This window comes from Scardinius erythrophthalmus (assembly GCF_964197995.2).
Source record: "Scardinius erythrophthalmus genome assembly, chromosome: 13".
In the NCBI taxonomy this organism is placed as follows: domain Eukaryota; kingdom Metazoa; phylum Chordata; class Actinopteri; order Cypriniformes; family Leuciscidae; genus Scardinius; species Scardinius erythrophthalmus.
Window position 1 is genome coordinate 36,157,893 of NC_138233.1, and position 18,212 is coordinate 36,176,104.

At 37.5% G+C, this 18,212-nt stretch overlaps 1 protein-coding gene across 2 annotated transcripts in view; it reads right to left on the reverse strand.

Annotated features, from left to right (window-relative positions):
- Positions 1-18,212, reverse strand: part of gria3b (glutamate receptor, ionotropic, AMPA 3b) — a gene marked incomplete at both ends in the record, with an annotated part of 146,837 nt that overhangs the window by 40,181 nt on the left and 88,444 nt on the right. For both annotated transcript variants that reach the window (XM_081383316.1, XM_081383315.1), the window contains 5 exons: positions 162-269; positions 3,240-3,344; positions 3,901-4,068; positions 5,418-5,579; positions 6,432-6,485. In XM_081383316.1, coding sequence (XP_081239442.1) covers positions 162-269; positions 3,240-3,344; positions 3,901-4,068; positions 5,418-5,579; positions 6,432-6,485 — 597 coding nt within the window. The remainder of the gene's footprint in view (positions 1-161; positions 270-3,239; positions 3,345-3,900; positions 4,069-5,417; positions 5,580-6,431; positions 6,486-18,212) is intronic.

The following is an 18,212-nucleotide window of genomic DNA, read 5'->3' on the forward strand; positions in this document are numbered from 1 at the left end:
CCTTGCGTTCGACTGTTTCAACGTGTAATGAGTGGATGGAAAGCAAAACAAAAGAAATGTACTTCTACCCGCCCAGGACAGAATGTATCAATCTAGGAGTCAACACCATGACCCTGATGGGCAGAATATGCGACACGTTTAAAACGTCATGGAGCGTGTACCATAATAGTAGTGACCACAATTGTTCGGTTTTCCACTGAGGAGGAATCGTTGGTGAACTGCTGATCCATTATATTAACAAAGCGTTCAAACTCGTTCCAGTATCCGATCTGCAAAGGGAAAACGTTCATGTTATTATCAAACAGCAGATATTTTTTACTGCACCAATGGTAAATAGCAACCCCCCCCCCAGCCCATCCACAACGGCTAAGGAGCTGTTGTGGATGTGTGCTCTCATTAGATTGTGCTCATTAAAAAAGTATTAGGTCTCTGTGCTGCTGCGCTTATTGCATGGATTTAAACAAAAAAGGCAAATTCTTGGCTGACATTTGTTAAATGGGAAAAAAATGCTTATGGTGAAATTTCTGGGGATGCAGAAGCTGGAAGTTACTCTTGGATGTAATTCTCTTCAGCTAAAACTCAACTGGGTTTTGCTTGCCGCATTCTGTTATCAAAAGGTGCAGTGCGTTTTCTCTTTGTTATATGCTTGAGTTGTTTAGTGGTTGTGAGTGGCATGTGTCAGAAGCGTTAGCACTAGCCACTAGGGCATCACCGAGGTGACACTGCACAGGGGTCCAACACAGTCTTGTACATCACTTCTGACAGTCACTGTCAATGTACGTCTCTTTACCGACCATGACCCCATCTAACCTTGGGCTAAACTACTCTTTTTCACAGAGATTGTTCCTGTGTTTTATAAAGGGCTGTTGCTATTAGCTTTCAGGAAAGCTAATGAATACTGGTTATGTTGATTCAAGCTGCTGTAGGTCATTGGTTTGGTTAACTATTTTGTTTGGGAATAGTGGCCTTAAAGGAATAGTTCACCCAACAATTTTAATTATCCAATAATTTACTCACCCTCAATCCATCCTAGGTGTATATGACTTTCTTCTTTCAGCCAAACACAATCGGAGTTATATTAAATAATATCTTGGCTCCTCCCAGCTTTGTAATGGCTTTGAATAGTGCCTGAGTTTTTGAAGCTCCAGAAAGATCCTCCATCCAGCATAGATTTATTTAATGGATTATATAGGCTGAAGCCTTGAAAGCGAGCCAAGACCTCGCGCTTTACAATCACTAAAATGCTGTCGTTTTGTCAGTACTCACAAAGTTCCGTTATAATCAATGAAGCCGCCAACAATTGACCATAAACCTCATTGTGTCAAGTGTTGTCAAATGTACAGATTTCGGTACCAAGTCAATGTAAAAAATGTGACGATACCAGCATTCCCCCACAGTATTTTGACCGCTGTTGAATGGATTCTTTAACGCATCTGATTGGCCATTGTCTTAATGCGCTCAAAATATATGTCTGTGATTGGCCATTGTGTTTACAAGCTTAACATATATTTCTCTGATTGGCTACAATGATCAACGCTTCAAAAACATGTTGTCTTTGACGCTCTTCACAGTGCACTTACACAGATACACACGGGAGCGTTTGAAAGCAGGCGTCTATCAGTGGATATATTTGGGATCTGCTGATAGACGGCTGCTTTCAAACGCTCCTGTGTGTATCTGTGTAAGCGCTCGGTGAAGAGCGTCAAAGACAACATGTTTTTAAAGCGTTGATCATTGTAGCCGACTTAGAGCGAAGTCGGTTCTTTTGACAACACTAATTGTGTCTACACTTTTTTTGTTAATGAGAGGCCAGCATAACTCAGCGCTGAATAAAAATCACGTTTTGAGCAGTGAGTGGATTCTGACTAACTTAAACACCTCTGATTGGTCATTGCGTTTAAGAGATCAACAACTATGCCTGTGAGTGGCTACATTGCTCACCACTGCAAAAACACATTGTAAATAGATACGTTTGACATTCTTCAGAGCACTAACACAAATATGCACTGGATTATTACATGCACATTATTAAAGTATCAAATGCAGGTGCTCTTGATTGTGATTGAGGGTGCTTAACACCCCCGTAGAACCGGGGCTGGATGGATGGATGTGCTTTTTGGAGCTTCAAAAACTCGGGCGCTATTCGATGCCATTACAAAACTAGGAAAAATGATATTATTTAATATAACTCTGATTGTGTTCGGCTGAAAGAAGAAAGTCATATACACCCAGGATGGCTTGAGGGTGAGTAAATTATGGAATAATTTTCATTTTTTGGGTGAACTATCCCTTTGAATACCCCATGCAGTGGTTTGATGAACTGCTTTTATGTATTTCTTGTTGAAACTGGAAGTTAGGACATATTGGAGGGCTTGTCCAAGCAACTTCTTTTGCAACCAGTTAAGGCAAGACACCACAGACAAAAAGTAGCACTTTCATCCACCAAATTTATATTCTGAAGGTTTTTACAGATTTGTTCTTGATTTATATACCATTTTATTCCTAATGGTGAAAATGTTTTTAATTTATGGAGTGATAAAAATAGATATCCAAAATCACATCTGTAAAAAAATTAACTCTAATATGTAAAAAAAATATTATTATTATCATTATTTTTATCCACGGTTCAGGTTTCTGTTCTGGAAATGTATGCATATTAGAGCATATTTGTATGAGATCATTTGCATATCAAAATGTATGCTTTCTGAAAACGTTTTATACAGAATGTAATGTCTTAATGTACTGTGATGTACAGTATAAACTGGAGAAGTATGGTGAAATCTGTTTATATGTGGTGTCTAGCCATAATGTTGTGAAGATAAAATCAAACACGAGTGTCAAGTTCAACATGCTATTTTTAGGTAGTTAGTAGCATGTGAATAGCGAGTGAAATTTTGTGCAAGTCATTCATATTTTTGGTCTATTTTCTCTGACTTTATTTCTATATATCTGTCAAAATTTATTTGGTCAGACTTTAGGAGTAAACTAGCATATAGATAACCTCAAACCTAAGAAACAGAAGCCATTTTTGGAGGGCAATTTTGTGTAACGAATCTGTTTCCCTTCCTAGATAAGACAGCTGTTGTTCCCCGAAGTGTGCAGCTTTTCCCCTTTTACAACTATAATGCTATTTATCATAAAAAATCAATTCGATTGAATAGAAGTCTTGAAATGGACCATGGTTTGAGTTCATACACTGATCTCAGTGAGCTTACACAGCAAATGGACTGCTGACTTACCTTTCTTGGTCCCCCTGATTTCATTTCATAAACATCAATAGTATAGTTTGATCTGCGACCAAAGCTGTCAAACTGGATATTGCCGGTCATCCCTGGCACCTGGACCTGCCAACAACAACAACAACAATAGGGTCATTCCTATAGTTTGGAGGATTTAATGTCCCCATGAAACAATACCGAATATTTTACATAAAATGTTAGTCAACTTTCATTTTTCAAAGGTCAAACAGCCACAAAACTCCTCCCCTCATTTATCTGATGGGGCGTTCGCAACTTCGCAATGATTCCTGGGTAGGTAACTGGAGAGGGTGCGAAAGTGAAGTAAAAATGTCATGTAACAGGGTGGACGGACTCCACAGAATGTAAATGTGAAATCTGAAATATTTGGTCAGGATTATTTGGTTATACTAGCCTGAGCTTGACCAGTGTGTTTTCATAACAGACAGTCCAAAATCCACCAAACTGTAGGAATGACCCAAAAATAAAGAAACCCGTAAAATAACAATTCCGCTTTGAATCGTAAGAATACATTTGAATGTGTTGTAGTATCACGACTGAATCATACAGAGACATGACTCTGACCATCTGAATTAAACATTGAGAGACTACAAATAGTTATTGTCATTTTCATAAAAGCTGAAAGACTCCACTGAAAGTGTACCATTTTGAGAGCTCGCTCGATGTCGATTCCTTGGCTCCAGGGGACGGCAGGGTTGGCCAGGCAGTCTCCAGCACTGCCCCGTCGGGACACGTCCACTCGCTGGCGGCGCAGGTACCGGAACGCCTCCGCGATCACCAGGATGGCGTCGTAAGACAGCGCTGAAGTGTACTGTACACAACAACCGGTAAGCACCTCACATTAACAGTTATTTGTTAGAGTGCTTTAAAATAAGCAAACACATTATCGGTAAGTAAACACTTTGAAGAGGGTTAAAATTGGCTGCCCTCTTCCAGGTCCACATGTTGATGTACATAATGAAGGATAATTGCGATGCATTACTGCATGTAATCATAGTAGGCAAAGGGGTGTAGCTTGCACATTGTTTCTTGCTATGTAAAGAGTGTTAACCAGGTTTCTAATTACAGAGATATGTAAAATGTTTAGTTATGTGAGACTCTACAGGGTTTTGCTGCTATTGTTGTGCAACCTGTAATTACATCCCATTTCAACCAAGAAAAGAGAACAAGCTGGCATCTGCTCATTTGCTGTGAGCTACACTGTTGTATTGTTTTGTATCTCTTCAAAGCGACAATAGCAAGAACTTTTGCGACTAAAACGAATGCAATATAACAAAAGTAACATCAAAGGAGACATACAGTACATTGCACATTTACATTCTCAATTGAAAATGCCTTCTGATGCCTTCATTAAAATATTGTCTTGGAAAAGACTTTTCACACAAGTAAAGTGTGTGTGGCTGCATGTGCACATTTCACGTTTTGAAAGATATTCATAATTTATGTTATAATGCATTATATATTTTCATAAATAATTGTAACTCAAGTTAAAATGCATTGCAGATTCATTGTTACTTCTGAAATTGGTTGTTTGTCATGTGTTTTAATGCAATAATTATTCATGAGATCATATAATGCATTATAAGGTGCATTACAAGGCATAAGAGAAAAATAGTTTTTATAATGCATTGTATATAAAGGCTTTAAGTAAAGTGTTACAGAATAAATCGAAACGTAATAATAATAATAAAATGACCCATTGAGGTGAAATGTACTTAATTTTCATAAATACAATGTTACAATGCAAAATATAGTAGTGGTCCCCTAAAAAAGCTTCATTTTATTTATGGAAAATATAATCTTTGGCTTTTTGGGTGACTTTTCTTTATAACATTCAGGTGTGTTTAAACACTTCTGTGCCAGCTCACTGGTTCGATGAAAGCACAGTCATTTCTTACCCAGCCATCCATAATAAAACCTTAATTAAATGGCATTTGAAATCTATTCATCTCATGATCATTGTTTAATTAGATGTAAATTGAGCCCCAGCTTTAATAGAACCTCGGGCTGAATGTCAATATATCGACTGATGCAAGAAGGGAAAAATTAAAGAAAACAGTCAAAGAAAGAGAAAGTCAAAGATCAGAAGAAGAAGAAACTAAATCAATGATTTTATGTTGTTTAAAAAAAAAAAAAAAAAAAAAAAAAGTACTTTCAGACCTTCAGAGGTGTGTTTCTAGCTTCAGGAAACTCTCTTTCATCTAGACGGTCCCATCTCTGGAGAAACTGCTGTACCACTGAGTTTTCAGGATTGATTATCTGGAAGCCGCTAATGTTTGCTCCGCCGAGAAACACCTTGTCCAGACTGATGTTGGTGAAGCCCTGTGGAAAGAAAAGGAGAGTTAGGATATATATATATATATATAACAAACATCATGTTTTTGTAGAGATTGAAGGTCTCATGTGTATAGAGTGACTGTACAGTAAGTGGTCAAATCTCTGGATTAGCAACTTGATGTTTCTGGTTCAAAACCCAAAAGGGGAAAAGCGTAATATGGCCAATCACTGGGGTTTCTTGAGTATAAACAGGTATTACATCTATATTTCACTGCATATTATTATAAGAAAACCATAAAACAAGAAGTAGTTTTCCATTGTGACCCCCACATGTGCGTCAAGGTGAGTGAGTATCAGATCATTTATGACATGCCAAGTTATTTCCCACAAAAACTGATATTCATGATTCAAAGTGATTACTTCAAAAAATTGAAATGGAGAATAATGTTTTAAAATAATTACTGAGAAGAGTAAATGCACTTGCATCTAAGGTACGTTGAAAAATATGGTAACACTTTATTAGTGTCCTTGTTACATGTTACATTTACTTACCATAGTAATTACAGTCAATTATGCATAATAACATGCAACTAACCCTCAACCAAATCCTAATCCTACCCTAACCCTATAGTAAGTACATGTTGCTAATTAATATTACTCCGTAATTAAATGTATAATTACACTGTAACAATGACACCTTAAAATAAAGTCTAACCAAAAAGATAATATATTTTACTTATTACAGCATTTTTTTTTTTTTGCATCCAACAAAAAAATCATGCTTTGCACTGGATGTTTAATAAAGTATCTTTTCATTTTCTTGAACATTCTTATTTGCCAATGAACTTGCATTATTTCTCTCTTGTTTAGTTAGTGTGTGAAGGTGCTGAAACTCACCAGATTGGCAATAACATAATGGTAACCCCGACTGTTCTTTCCGAGTGTCACAACCTACAGGAAAGAGAATCAATAACAGTTTACAATCCATGTAAGAAGAGCGCAGGGGCCGTATATCGTCCCTCAGGTGAGCTTCTCTCTCCATTTACTCTGTCTTAAGTGACAAAGACACTCCACAATGATGGATGTTTCCACATGAAGCGACTGGCAGTCTCTGATGTGCTTCCTACTGTACGCTGGCCAACGGGAATAACACAAATCTCAACATAACTCTGCCCTCCTGGGCATCTCTGATGCCTCTCTGGCCCTGCGACCTTCACCTCAGACCTCGGGTCTTAGTGGCCTTTAGTGAAGCGTGCAGACAGTGTTCACTTCAGGCATCAGCTGAGGGGTGTGCAAGATCAGTGTTAGGGAATTTTGGGGTTTAAATATAATTTAGTCTGAAGCAATATTCTCATCAGTGTTCTATCAGCTTTTACATACTTAAATCTGCATGTTTGTGATCTTTTCTATTATTCAACATATTTATTTTCTAGTTATTTACCTTTATAAAGGCCGATTTTTATTTTCACTTTATTAAATGTATGCATATTTCACGTCAAATTCTTACATTTGATCAATAAATTCAGTTACAATAATAAAACGGGGCTGATATCAATCAAACTAAATAATTTACACTGCAAACTTGCAACTGCAATAAATAGCCAAATGTTATGAGATTAATGTTTTAAATAAATATTTGAATATACAAGAAAAAAAAAGCAATGATAGTTTTAAACATGAAACTAAACTGCCAATAGGTGGCGGCAAGTGGCCAATGAATCATTGAGTCATTCATTCAAACGATTCGTTCAAAACGTTGAATCATAATAATTCAGTAAAACAATTCTGAATAATAATAATCATAATTCGCTGATTGTTTTCCTTTGGAACTATTTTCGTCGGTGAAATATTACTAACAGTCAATAATGTGTCTAAAATGTAACTTAAATAGGCTAATTATGATAAACATTTATGGTAATTAAGTAGGCTACTTGTTCATGATATATGCAGCAAAACAGCTCCCTTGGTTGTGTTATGTAACTTTATCATGTTAAATGTATTTTTTTTTATTTTTTAACTCAACATTTTGAATTTCTACCTCAATATGTTTCTTCTTTGAGATTATCGTGTGCTGTTGGATTTGTTTCGATTTCTTTCACTTGCCTCTTCAAAAAAAAAAACTTTTCTCAAACAAGCAACAATGTCGAGCCCTGAAATGCAAAGTTGAACCAAAGTTAACCGCTGTTAAACGGTTAATGTTGATCAATTTAAAGACTTACAGTGGTAAAATAGAAATAAATAAATAATAGGTTAAGCTTATCATTTGACCCTTTTCTGCTCTGCGCCCCAGAACGCTTCCCACATCTATCCATTTGTGTTCATGGGACAGACTTAAAGAAGTCGAAGCTGGAGGGTGAGCGGTTGATATTGATATAATAAAATAATCAGTTAAAAGGCTAAACAAAAGTTAAATAAAACGTTTCCTTTAATAATTTAACAAAAAAAAGGAGATTTTCAAATCATTATTTTGCCACAATGGCGCCCCCCTCCCGTCCGGCGCCCCTATGCACTGCACACACTGCATACCCCGTTTTTGCGCCACTGACTTCAGGGACATCATTTTCTCATTTATTATCCTGAGTGATGAGTCCTCGTGATTCATTTTGAAATAAGGCAAGATCTCACACACTGTAAAAACAGATTTTTTTGAAGTTGTAAATGAAACAAAGATTATTGTCGTAGGCAAAATAGTAAAATACTATTTCAGTCTTTCTACTTCACAATTTCAATGTGTTCACAGTTCAATGTGTCACTTGCCATTTCTTTGTAATTATTTGCGAAATTTAGGTAGCAATATCTGAATGAAAATTTTTTCAAAAAATCTAACATTTTGATGTGGTTGAGACACAAGCACATGTAAGATACAGAAATGCTCTGCTTTTTGCTTTTTCTGTTTTTGTGCTCTGTCCTTGAAGTACCCCTGTGTTTAATCTCTTAAAACTCATCTTTGATTATCAAAATGACATATTTAAAAAAAAATCCCAGTGAAAATAATTTCTTAATGCCTTACAATAGCTTGAATGTAACTCTACACACTTGCTTCATTTATTATACGAGGATGCATGAATATGCAAATTGCCCCCGGCCTCCACTCACTCACAGCAGCTCGATAGAAAACAGGGCAGTTTTTAAACCTCGTTTTTGAGAAAATTCAATTGAATTAATGCAAAATTAAAAGACTTTATTACCCTTTTCCATTGTGTGCAAAATGTAGCACAAGAGAAGTATGCCTGCTTGCGCACACTGGTCAATTCTGACAGCAGCAACACTGCAAATTCAGAACATGCTACGAAATGTTAAATAATATCACAGAGTTCCTGAGCAGAAGATCATGAAGGAAAGAGCAGAGAACAAGTGAGCAATAACACTATTCTAGACAGAACCACTTGTTCAGCCAAAAATGAAACTCTTGTCACCATTTATTAACTCCCATGTCTTCTAAAATGAGATGTTGTGCAGAACACCAGTAGACAGTGACTAGGCGCTGTCAAGCCCAAAAAAGAATGAAAAGAAACATAGCAGTAGTTTCCATGACTCATGCATTACATGTTTTCTGCAGTTTTTTTTTTTTTGGAAAACAGAAGAAAATTTCAGTTGTTAAAAAATATTCCAGCTATCAAAGGCCATGCTTCCACCTGCTATTAAAATGCGTTTTGGTCGATCGGATCACAAGTAGACGAGGGAGACACATTCCCATTTACTTAATCCATCTCTTTTGTCCACTTTCATCCACTTCTGTCCTGATTTCCTCAAGGGGAGGGCCTAAATGTATGTGTTTTTTCAGATCTTTCATTCTAATGGACATGAACATGCCCAGAAATGATGGGAATACACACGGAGAGAAGCATCTTTGTTTCTGCTCTGACAGCCGCAAGACCAGTCGAACGCTGTGAGCGTATCAGGGAAGGTGAGAGAACATTGTGTTTGGTACGCTTCTCATCTTCAAACCAAACTTGGGTCTCCAGCTGATAAAGTTGAAATCCTGTCTGGCTAGAGCTCTTCCCATAACGCTTACTCATTAGGTCAGTAGACGGAGAGCAGACGGTCTTCTTTGTCTGTTCGAACACATTCACAAGAGTGTTTACATTACGAAAGCAATCCGGTCGAATGAGTTTTCAACTACCTCTGGAAGTGGTGGAAACTGGACAAGCTCAAAACCTTTTAGACCGCATTTACACCAGTATTTGGTGTCGTCCACTTGTGATCCGATCGACCAAAACGCATCTTAATACAGGTGTAAACAGGGCCAAACCATTGATTGGTCACAACACACATGAGAACCAATGCCATTTGGCTACTCAAGTTTTAATCTAACACAAAGCTCTTACATGGCTTCAGGTTACAGGGAATACAGCACAGTCATACTCATGGTCCTTTTAAGGACCCTTTTTGTCCTTTAAACTAAATGCTTTCTATACTGGATATTCTACAGCATAAACAGTATATGTGTCTGTTTGTGTTCTTCATTAGAGAAACCCTCCTATGGATTTGGAACAACATAATTGTGTGTTGATAACAGAATTCTCATTGTTGGGTGAACCTTCCAACGATTCCCCAAAACCTCATAGACTGCGATATAATGATGCAGCCGTAGCTTTTGCCATAATGCCCTTGACTCTTGGCTCCACTGAAGGTGTCTGGAGCCAGTAAGGTCATCAGTCCTGTCCCACAAACAAATACAGCCACGGGCTCCTCGCACCTGAGTGAGAGCTGGCGGAAGAACAGAGATCTCCATGAACTTCACCGCCTGCAAGCCAGCAGGACGACTCTACAACCTTGATGGGGAAACAGCCAGAGCCTAATGACACGAATCCATTCACAGGGTCCAGGCCAAGACCTGATGCAGAGCACCACAGCTAACAGAGCACATCAAGGAGTTTACATGTGGACTGCACCAGTCCTTTAACTTCAAATAACCAGGGATATTCCTTTAACAGGGATTTTTCTGTATTCTGCCTTTCCTTTAGTGTGTAACATAATAGTTTGTGATCTGCAAAGTTACGAATTTCAAGCCAAAGGGAGTGAATCTCTTCAACAGAAAACAACTGCCTGAAACAAGCCTGTTTGTTGTCTTGCCATTAGGGCTGAACGATTAATCGCACTTTACAAGTAATCGCACTTAAATCGAGATGGCTTATGAAGGCTTAAAAAGGCTGCGATTATTTTTTATGCGCAGCTTGTCATTGATGTACGGCTCTGTAAATGCTGCTCCATCTGAAAGCACTGTGAGTTTGAGTCACTTATAACGTGCATTTGAAAAAACAACACGCGTCAAAACATGAGAAGCATTTATGTACAACAACAACAGACAACATTTAATAGCATGCATTTACTCCAATCTCACTTCATAACGACAGCTGAGCTCCTCCTTCTATGAGATGATGTGCCTTCTTACACAGAATAAGGCAGTCGTGAATTTATAAGTCATGTTTAATCAAAGCGTTTCAGTCTTCTGTTTATTCAGCTAAAGCGATAGGGATTTCCTGGAATGATGCGCATTATTGTACTTCTGCGGCGGGGCATATTTATCGTGTTTGCATGAGAGCGCCCTCTGGCGTTCAGATGGAGCAGTATTTACTACCGATCAGCCGCACTCCACTGACAAGTGGCGCATAAAATAATCGCAGCCTTTGCCAAATCGCGTGCGGTTTTATTGCGATTAATCGTTCAGCCCTACTTGCCATTATTTCTGTGAGTTTGCTACATCAACATGTTACACATTTGCATAATGTCCATCTACTAGTTGCTTTGACCAGCCCTCAAAGAACAGTTGGTTAAAGCTGGGGTAAACGACATTTGAAAAACGCTGTTTGGAAGTTAGTTCTGCTATGGTAAACAGACATCCACTCTTGGATTGTGTGCGTAACGGAGGCCAGCTAGTGAGAGTCGCGCTGACGACTGCTAGAGAATGCGGTGTTTAGCATCATTGTTAGTGCACTCGACTCGATTGCAGGGGGACTGGGGTTTGAGATCGACTCGGAGCAGGGCGGTTAGGATTGGAGGGGGAGTTTTGGAGGTGGAGCAATGATGAGAGGGTGTGTTTGTTAGGGTTGATTTAAAATGTCAACAATGTTCAACAGCGTTTTTGAAATATCGCTTACTCCACCTTTAAGTGATTTTGCTATGTTGAAGAAATGCAATATTTTTTCCACTACAAGGACAATAATTTGTTCGGACCTTCAATAGCGACGGCATAGTTGTTGCCATAGATATCATACTGTTTACAGCTGCTCATGAAGCCTCGGGTTATGGTAAGGGCGTTACATCTTCAACACACGCTTTAAGTGGTTGACTATTCATGACCAATATTGACTTGGCCAGCCGGCCAATCAGAGTGGGAGTTTCGGAAAGGTGGGCAGCGTCCAAAATCGCATACTATCTAGAGTAGGATCTTTGCGATTGCTAAAAAAGTATGTTCTATATAGTATGAGTGTTTGCAGTATGAATACGGACGTACTACATTCACCATGTTGTCATTATCATGTGATCTACCAGTGTCAGTTGCATCACTTCACTGCCATTCTTAAATCCTCTTTACGTGGCTTCATGGGATAGTAAATCGAATGCACACTACAGAATCTCACTGGAAGTAGTAGGTCATCGGGGTACTTTTTGTCTACTCTACTCATAGTACTCTGAATTTGGACATACTTTTTTCGCCTACTATATAGTAGGGAAGTATTCAATATCTGATGCAGCCATGGCCTTTAGGAACTAAAACTGACACACTAGCTGTGTTCGAATTTACACACTTATCAGTCCCTCCAGGATTTCATGATTTTTTTTTTGTGTAATTTTTGCGATCAAAATGACTGATTTTGTGGTGGTAATTTCCAGAAATTTGTGAAAAAAATTGCGATTTTTATATTTTATAATTAGGATATCACATTTACCATAATAGTATTATGTCAGATGCACAATAGTCATACATGACACAAATCACAAACAAAATGCATAAAGCTTGTTTATTTTGGTCTAATCAAATTCTCATCAAATTAACTTTTAAAACAACCTATGGGCAATATTTCTACCTGACCTATGTAAATATTAACAGCAGGTGTAGTAATTTATACTGTAGAACTGTGTGTAAATCATGAGTTGAGGGGTCCTGAGCTGCAGAAGGCAACCAGTTACTTATAGTGTGAATTTTGCATGGCGTCCCCACTGTAGCTTCGCAATACGAAGTGACCGTTCGAAAGGGAACTACTCGGTTACTATCGTAACCTCAGTTCCCTGAGAGTAGGGAACGAGTATTGCGTAGCCGGCCGCACTATAGTAACCTGGCAAGTTGTCACTTCAGTCGTTAAACCTGCTAAAATGGCGTTTTTCAGGGACTAATATCATAGATAGTAAAAGAATAATATAGGCTAAGGCCGCGCCCCCTTGGCGGGCTGTGACGTGTAATGGCGTGATGCTAGCTCATTGGCGCACACGTCGGAGGCGCCCGCGCCATTGGATGTGCAGTTGCCGCAACACAGCCAATGAGTGAGCCAGACACTCGCTGTGCTAGCTGTGCAGCTGCAAAATGCGTTTTACATGATAGGCTTCAGTAAATCGAGGAAAAGGAGTTTCCCCTTTTCCCGCAACATCTGTATCCACGTAAAAATGCATTGAAACTTTAATTAAACTAGAGATATTTCAATTGGGTGATTAGAATTTAATGTTTTGTGAGGTCTTTTTCATTTTTGTGATTATTTTGCGGTTAAATTAGGAATTATGCAGGATCGCAAAAAAATGCAACATTTTGTTGATTTTGCATTGTATTCAGCGATCGTAGAATCGCGAAAAACTGGAGGGACTGACTTATGCACTTTTCTGTTGTGTTTTGTAGTATAAATAGTGCAAGTAGTGTGTTCACATTAAGGCAGTGTGTCCACCAAAGCATTGTAAGCCAGCTGAAAACACTAGGCGCTCTGCTGAAAACGCCTAGCTGTGAATGCTTGAGAGCCTTTTGGCAGCGCAGTGTTTTTTTACAGTTGAGACGCTTTGTTTGCTATGATACAGAATATCTCTGGAAGTGTTACTAGTATCTCATTTCACAGATAGTTTGTCTCTGTATTGTTTCTAAATAAAAATGTAGATACGATGTAAAGTATTTGCTCTGGCTCTTGTTTTAAATTATTCTGTTCTGTTATTACGCTTCTTCTTGTCATCTGTTGACGTTGTACAAGCAGAATGCGACGGTTGGTCGGTGTGGTACCTGTCCCGCCCCTGCTCTACTGTGATTGGATGGCTGGGTGAACAGTGACAGTGATGAATGCTGCATTTTACTTAAAGTTGAACATTCTTCAGCTCTCTATGAAGGACTAAAAATGACAGAACGAAAAATAAATAAATAAATAAATAAAAGTAGAAATAAATAAATAAATGCAGAAATAATAGTAAAAATAAATACATTTTGGTAATATACATGGCTATTTCTGTATTTTTACATGTATTTATTTATTTATTTATGCATTTCTATATGTATTTATTTATGTATTTATACATTTATTTATATATTTATGTATTTATATATTTATTTATTTATATATTTATATATGCATTTATTTATATATTTATTTATTCCTACATTTAATTATTTCTGTATTTCCACATTTCTACATTTATTTATTTCTGTATTTCCACATTTCTACATTTATTTATTTCTGTATTTCCACATTTCTACATTTATTTATTTCTGTATTTCCACATTTCTACATTCATTTATTAAGCCACGCCCCCAAACGCGATGAGCCAATCACAGTACGCATAGCTAACCCAATACACTTGGACATTCTCTGCTTCCTCGTCCACTGCAATGCATTGCAGTTATCAGTTTTCATTCGTTTTTATGGTTTTTCTTGTCATTTTGGCTTTTAAACAGCGTGTGTGTGATTTTGGTTGGGTGACAGTTGTAGGTTACAGTTTGACAAGAGTTTACAGTTTGACAAAAGCACAATGTTGTGTTTTACACAAATATAAGTAGGCTAAACACTTTGCAGTTTTAATGATGTCCTGTATGAACAAAATGACGGAGTATGTTTTTATGTTTCCACTGTTAGATCGCGCCCGTGCCTCTCTCTGACACACACACACACACACACACACACACACACATTCCAGCAATGCAATCTTGACATCGCAGCCTGTTCATTATTCTGCGCTCCCACCAAACGCGAATAGAGCGTCAAATTCGCGCGTATCCGCGTCTAGTTCGACGCTTGAACATTTTGAATCCAAAGCGAATAGGACACGCGTATAAAGCGAGCGTTTGAAGCGAAATAGCACCAAACTATAACGTTTACACTGTGAACTGTAAATCTTTGTTCTGGAGCTGAAGCTTATCGGCCTTCTCAACAATAAAATTATTAATATAACCCTCCAATGCATATTTAAGGCCCTTTTGGTGACATCGAGATGATATATAATCTTTTTGTCTCCAAAAAATCATCAATTGCCTCCTGTGAAATGTCTCCTACTGTGACAGCTGCTGTTACCGAATGTTGACTGAGTGAGTGGAGGGGGCGTGGTTAGCCATTGGTCAATTAGCATACATGCGCAGGGAAAAATAAATGTAGATATGTGGAAATACAGAAATAAATAAATGTAGAAATGTGGAAATACATAAATAAATAAATGTAGAAATGTGGAAATACATAAATAAATAAATGTAGAAATGTGGAAATACAGAAATAAATAAATGTAGGAATAAATAAATGTATAAATAAATACATATATAAATATATAAATACATAAATATATAAATAAATGTATAAATACATAAATAAATACATATAGAAATGCATAAATAAATAAATAAATACATGTAAAAATACAGAAATAGCCATTTATATTACCAAAATGCATTTATTTTACTATTATTTCTGCATTTATTTATTTATTTCTACTTTTATTTATTTATTTATTTATTTTTCGTTCTGTCATTTTTAGTCCTTCATAGCTCTCGTCGACCGATAAAAAAAAACGCAGAGCGATCAGCGCTTCAGGGTGAAATAAATGTTCAGCGCCTCGTTACACTCCTGGCGTTTTAAAAACGTGGCGCTCCCATTGAAAACAATTGGAAAAATACACCAGCCGCGCCAGACGGAGGAATCGAAGGAAAGCTTATTTGTACATTGGAAAATTCTTAATCACTCGAGCGTTACTTCAAAGCGTCATCAGCTGCACTAGTGTACAGTACATCATAAGTTTCAGGCAGATATTGAAAAATGAATGAGTTGCTGCAGCAATGTGCAGAATGAGAAAAATAATGTTCATGGCAATAATAATATGAACTTGTAAATGGACATAATACTGCATATGAGCACTTTAAATGGTAATATTCAACAGCTATAATATTTCACAGTAGCAGATTACTGAAATCCCAGCGTGTAACATAGACGCTGAAGGTGGGCTGATTTCTGAGAGGCATTATGGGGCTGGATTACAGTTAATGTGAAGTAAATACCCGAAGATTCCTCGCTCACTTTGTAATATTCCTCCCCCGGCTGACACATCGATCCCACCTCTAGCACTGTCACCTTTGTCTTGGCCAGCTAGAGAGAGATTTGGTGTCCTTGAGGGAAGTTTTCACCCTCCCGCCGTGATGGGCAAAGACAGACCGGAGTGACCCAGCGCTCGCCCACAGGCAGAACCTATTACTCACATGGGTCTGACAGAGAGAGAGAGAGAGAGAGAGAGAGAGATAGAGAGAGAGCCCAGTGCATGGGCAGAAATGAAAGCAATTGCAAAGCATTCAGTCCAGAGGTTCAATAAAAGCAGACTTCAGACTGCTGGGTCATTACAGCTCAGGCGTGACCTTTAGCTAAAACACGCAGAGCTGGGTTTAGGACTCATGCGCCATAAACAGTTTGACTGTTTTAGGAAAATGATGTTAAATGGCATTGCAGAGATTATATAATTGCTCTTCCCTGCAGTGAGCGCTTAGGGTTTCATTTCTTGGGGGTTGATGAAGAAAGTTATATTGGATATTACCATGGAAGAAAACAAAATGAATGAGAAAATAAATAAATAACTAGATTTGCATTTCCTAGAGGAAATATCAGCACTTGCAAATGAGCAGTGTGAAAATTTTAGGTAAAATAATACAAAAATATAGCAATAGATGGAGAAATGGAGAGAAAGAAATATGACATTAATAGGCAAAATATGCCAAAGGAATGGCTAAATATATGTAAGAAAAAACAAAAACATTCACGATAACTCAATATGTAAATCAGTTTAAAAAGAAGACCAACTGCAATCTTGTATACAAATATTCCAATGACATGGTTAGAAAGTTTTTCCTTTCTTTCTTTCTTTCTTTCTTTCTTTCTTTCTTTCTTTCTTTCTTTCTTTCTTTCTTTCTTTCTTTCTTTCTTTCTTTCTTTCTTTCTTTCTTTCTTTCTTTCTTTCTTTCTCTAAAAAATGGGTTTAAAAACACCATGTTCACATGTCAAATAAGTTTGCTCTTTTGACTATGGGCCAGATATGGGCCAGTGCAAACCCTCTTATGGCATTTAAACTACAATAACTACTGTCAGGATTTACTGTAAAATTAGCACCGAACGTGTGGACGGGGTTATTTTTGCAGCTGACCTTATTGCATATGCATTTGTTGGAGGTTTATTCACACCATTATTTACCGCCCAAAAAAGCATGTCTTAAACCAGACGCAAATTGGTATATTGCGTTAGTCATTATGGAAATGATCCGCTGTGTCTGTCTTCTTTAATGTGTGTGTCGTCAGGAGATCATGAGCAGTGGCGGATTTAGCAAATCGGGGGCCCAAGGCGAGGTAGAGCTATGGGCCCCCTCCCCATCCAATCTTTAAAAGAGAGCGAAAAAAATATGTATGGACTGAATGGTGGATAGGCAGGTAAAGCTAATCTACGGGGATGTAAAGGTTAGAGAGGAGAAAAAACGTCCCCTTTAAACCCTGCATACACTTCTTTACTCCTAAACAGAAACATGTTACAATGTTTAGCCTACATGGTACAATTTCTGGTAAGCTATGTTTTTTTTTTTTTTTTTTTTTTTTTTTTGCTTGACAAATTTCACCATTTCGATTCAATTCTTGTGATTTGATTCAATATTGACTTATTTGGATAAATATTAGGTAACGTTTCACAAGATAGGCGTTACTTTTTCTCAAGAAAAAAAAGCCCTATCAGCTGGTATAATTTAAGGTTAAAATAAGTAATATAGTAGCCTACACATATTTAGCCAAATACTCTCTAATAGCTCTTATTTTTCTAGCCAATTAAATGGCTTTCCTGAGGTAAAGTTATGTGACGATTGTTCTCCAGCTGTTTTACAGCTTTCCACGGTTGAAAAACACTTATTGATCGATATTATGAAAGAGGATTATACATTTCGGTAAGTTATACTGTATCTTTCAACATTGTTAATTCGTGTTTATTTACTATTAGCTAGAGATGATCAGTTCACGTGGCGCTATAGGAATCTGTCACGTAACATTAAAACGGCAAAACGGTATTTATTGTTTGTATTTCGTTATAGAATTGACAGAATCTGAGAGCTGAGATTTTTTTAAATATCATGATTCATAAACTGCTCAGTTTTGTCTGTCGATCTCCGTGTCCTCTTTGCTTCACGATTTTTCTGTGCGTTGGACTTGGACGTTGTTGTTCCTGATCTGTATCCCCAACAGTAGCCGTAATAATACTTATCAGC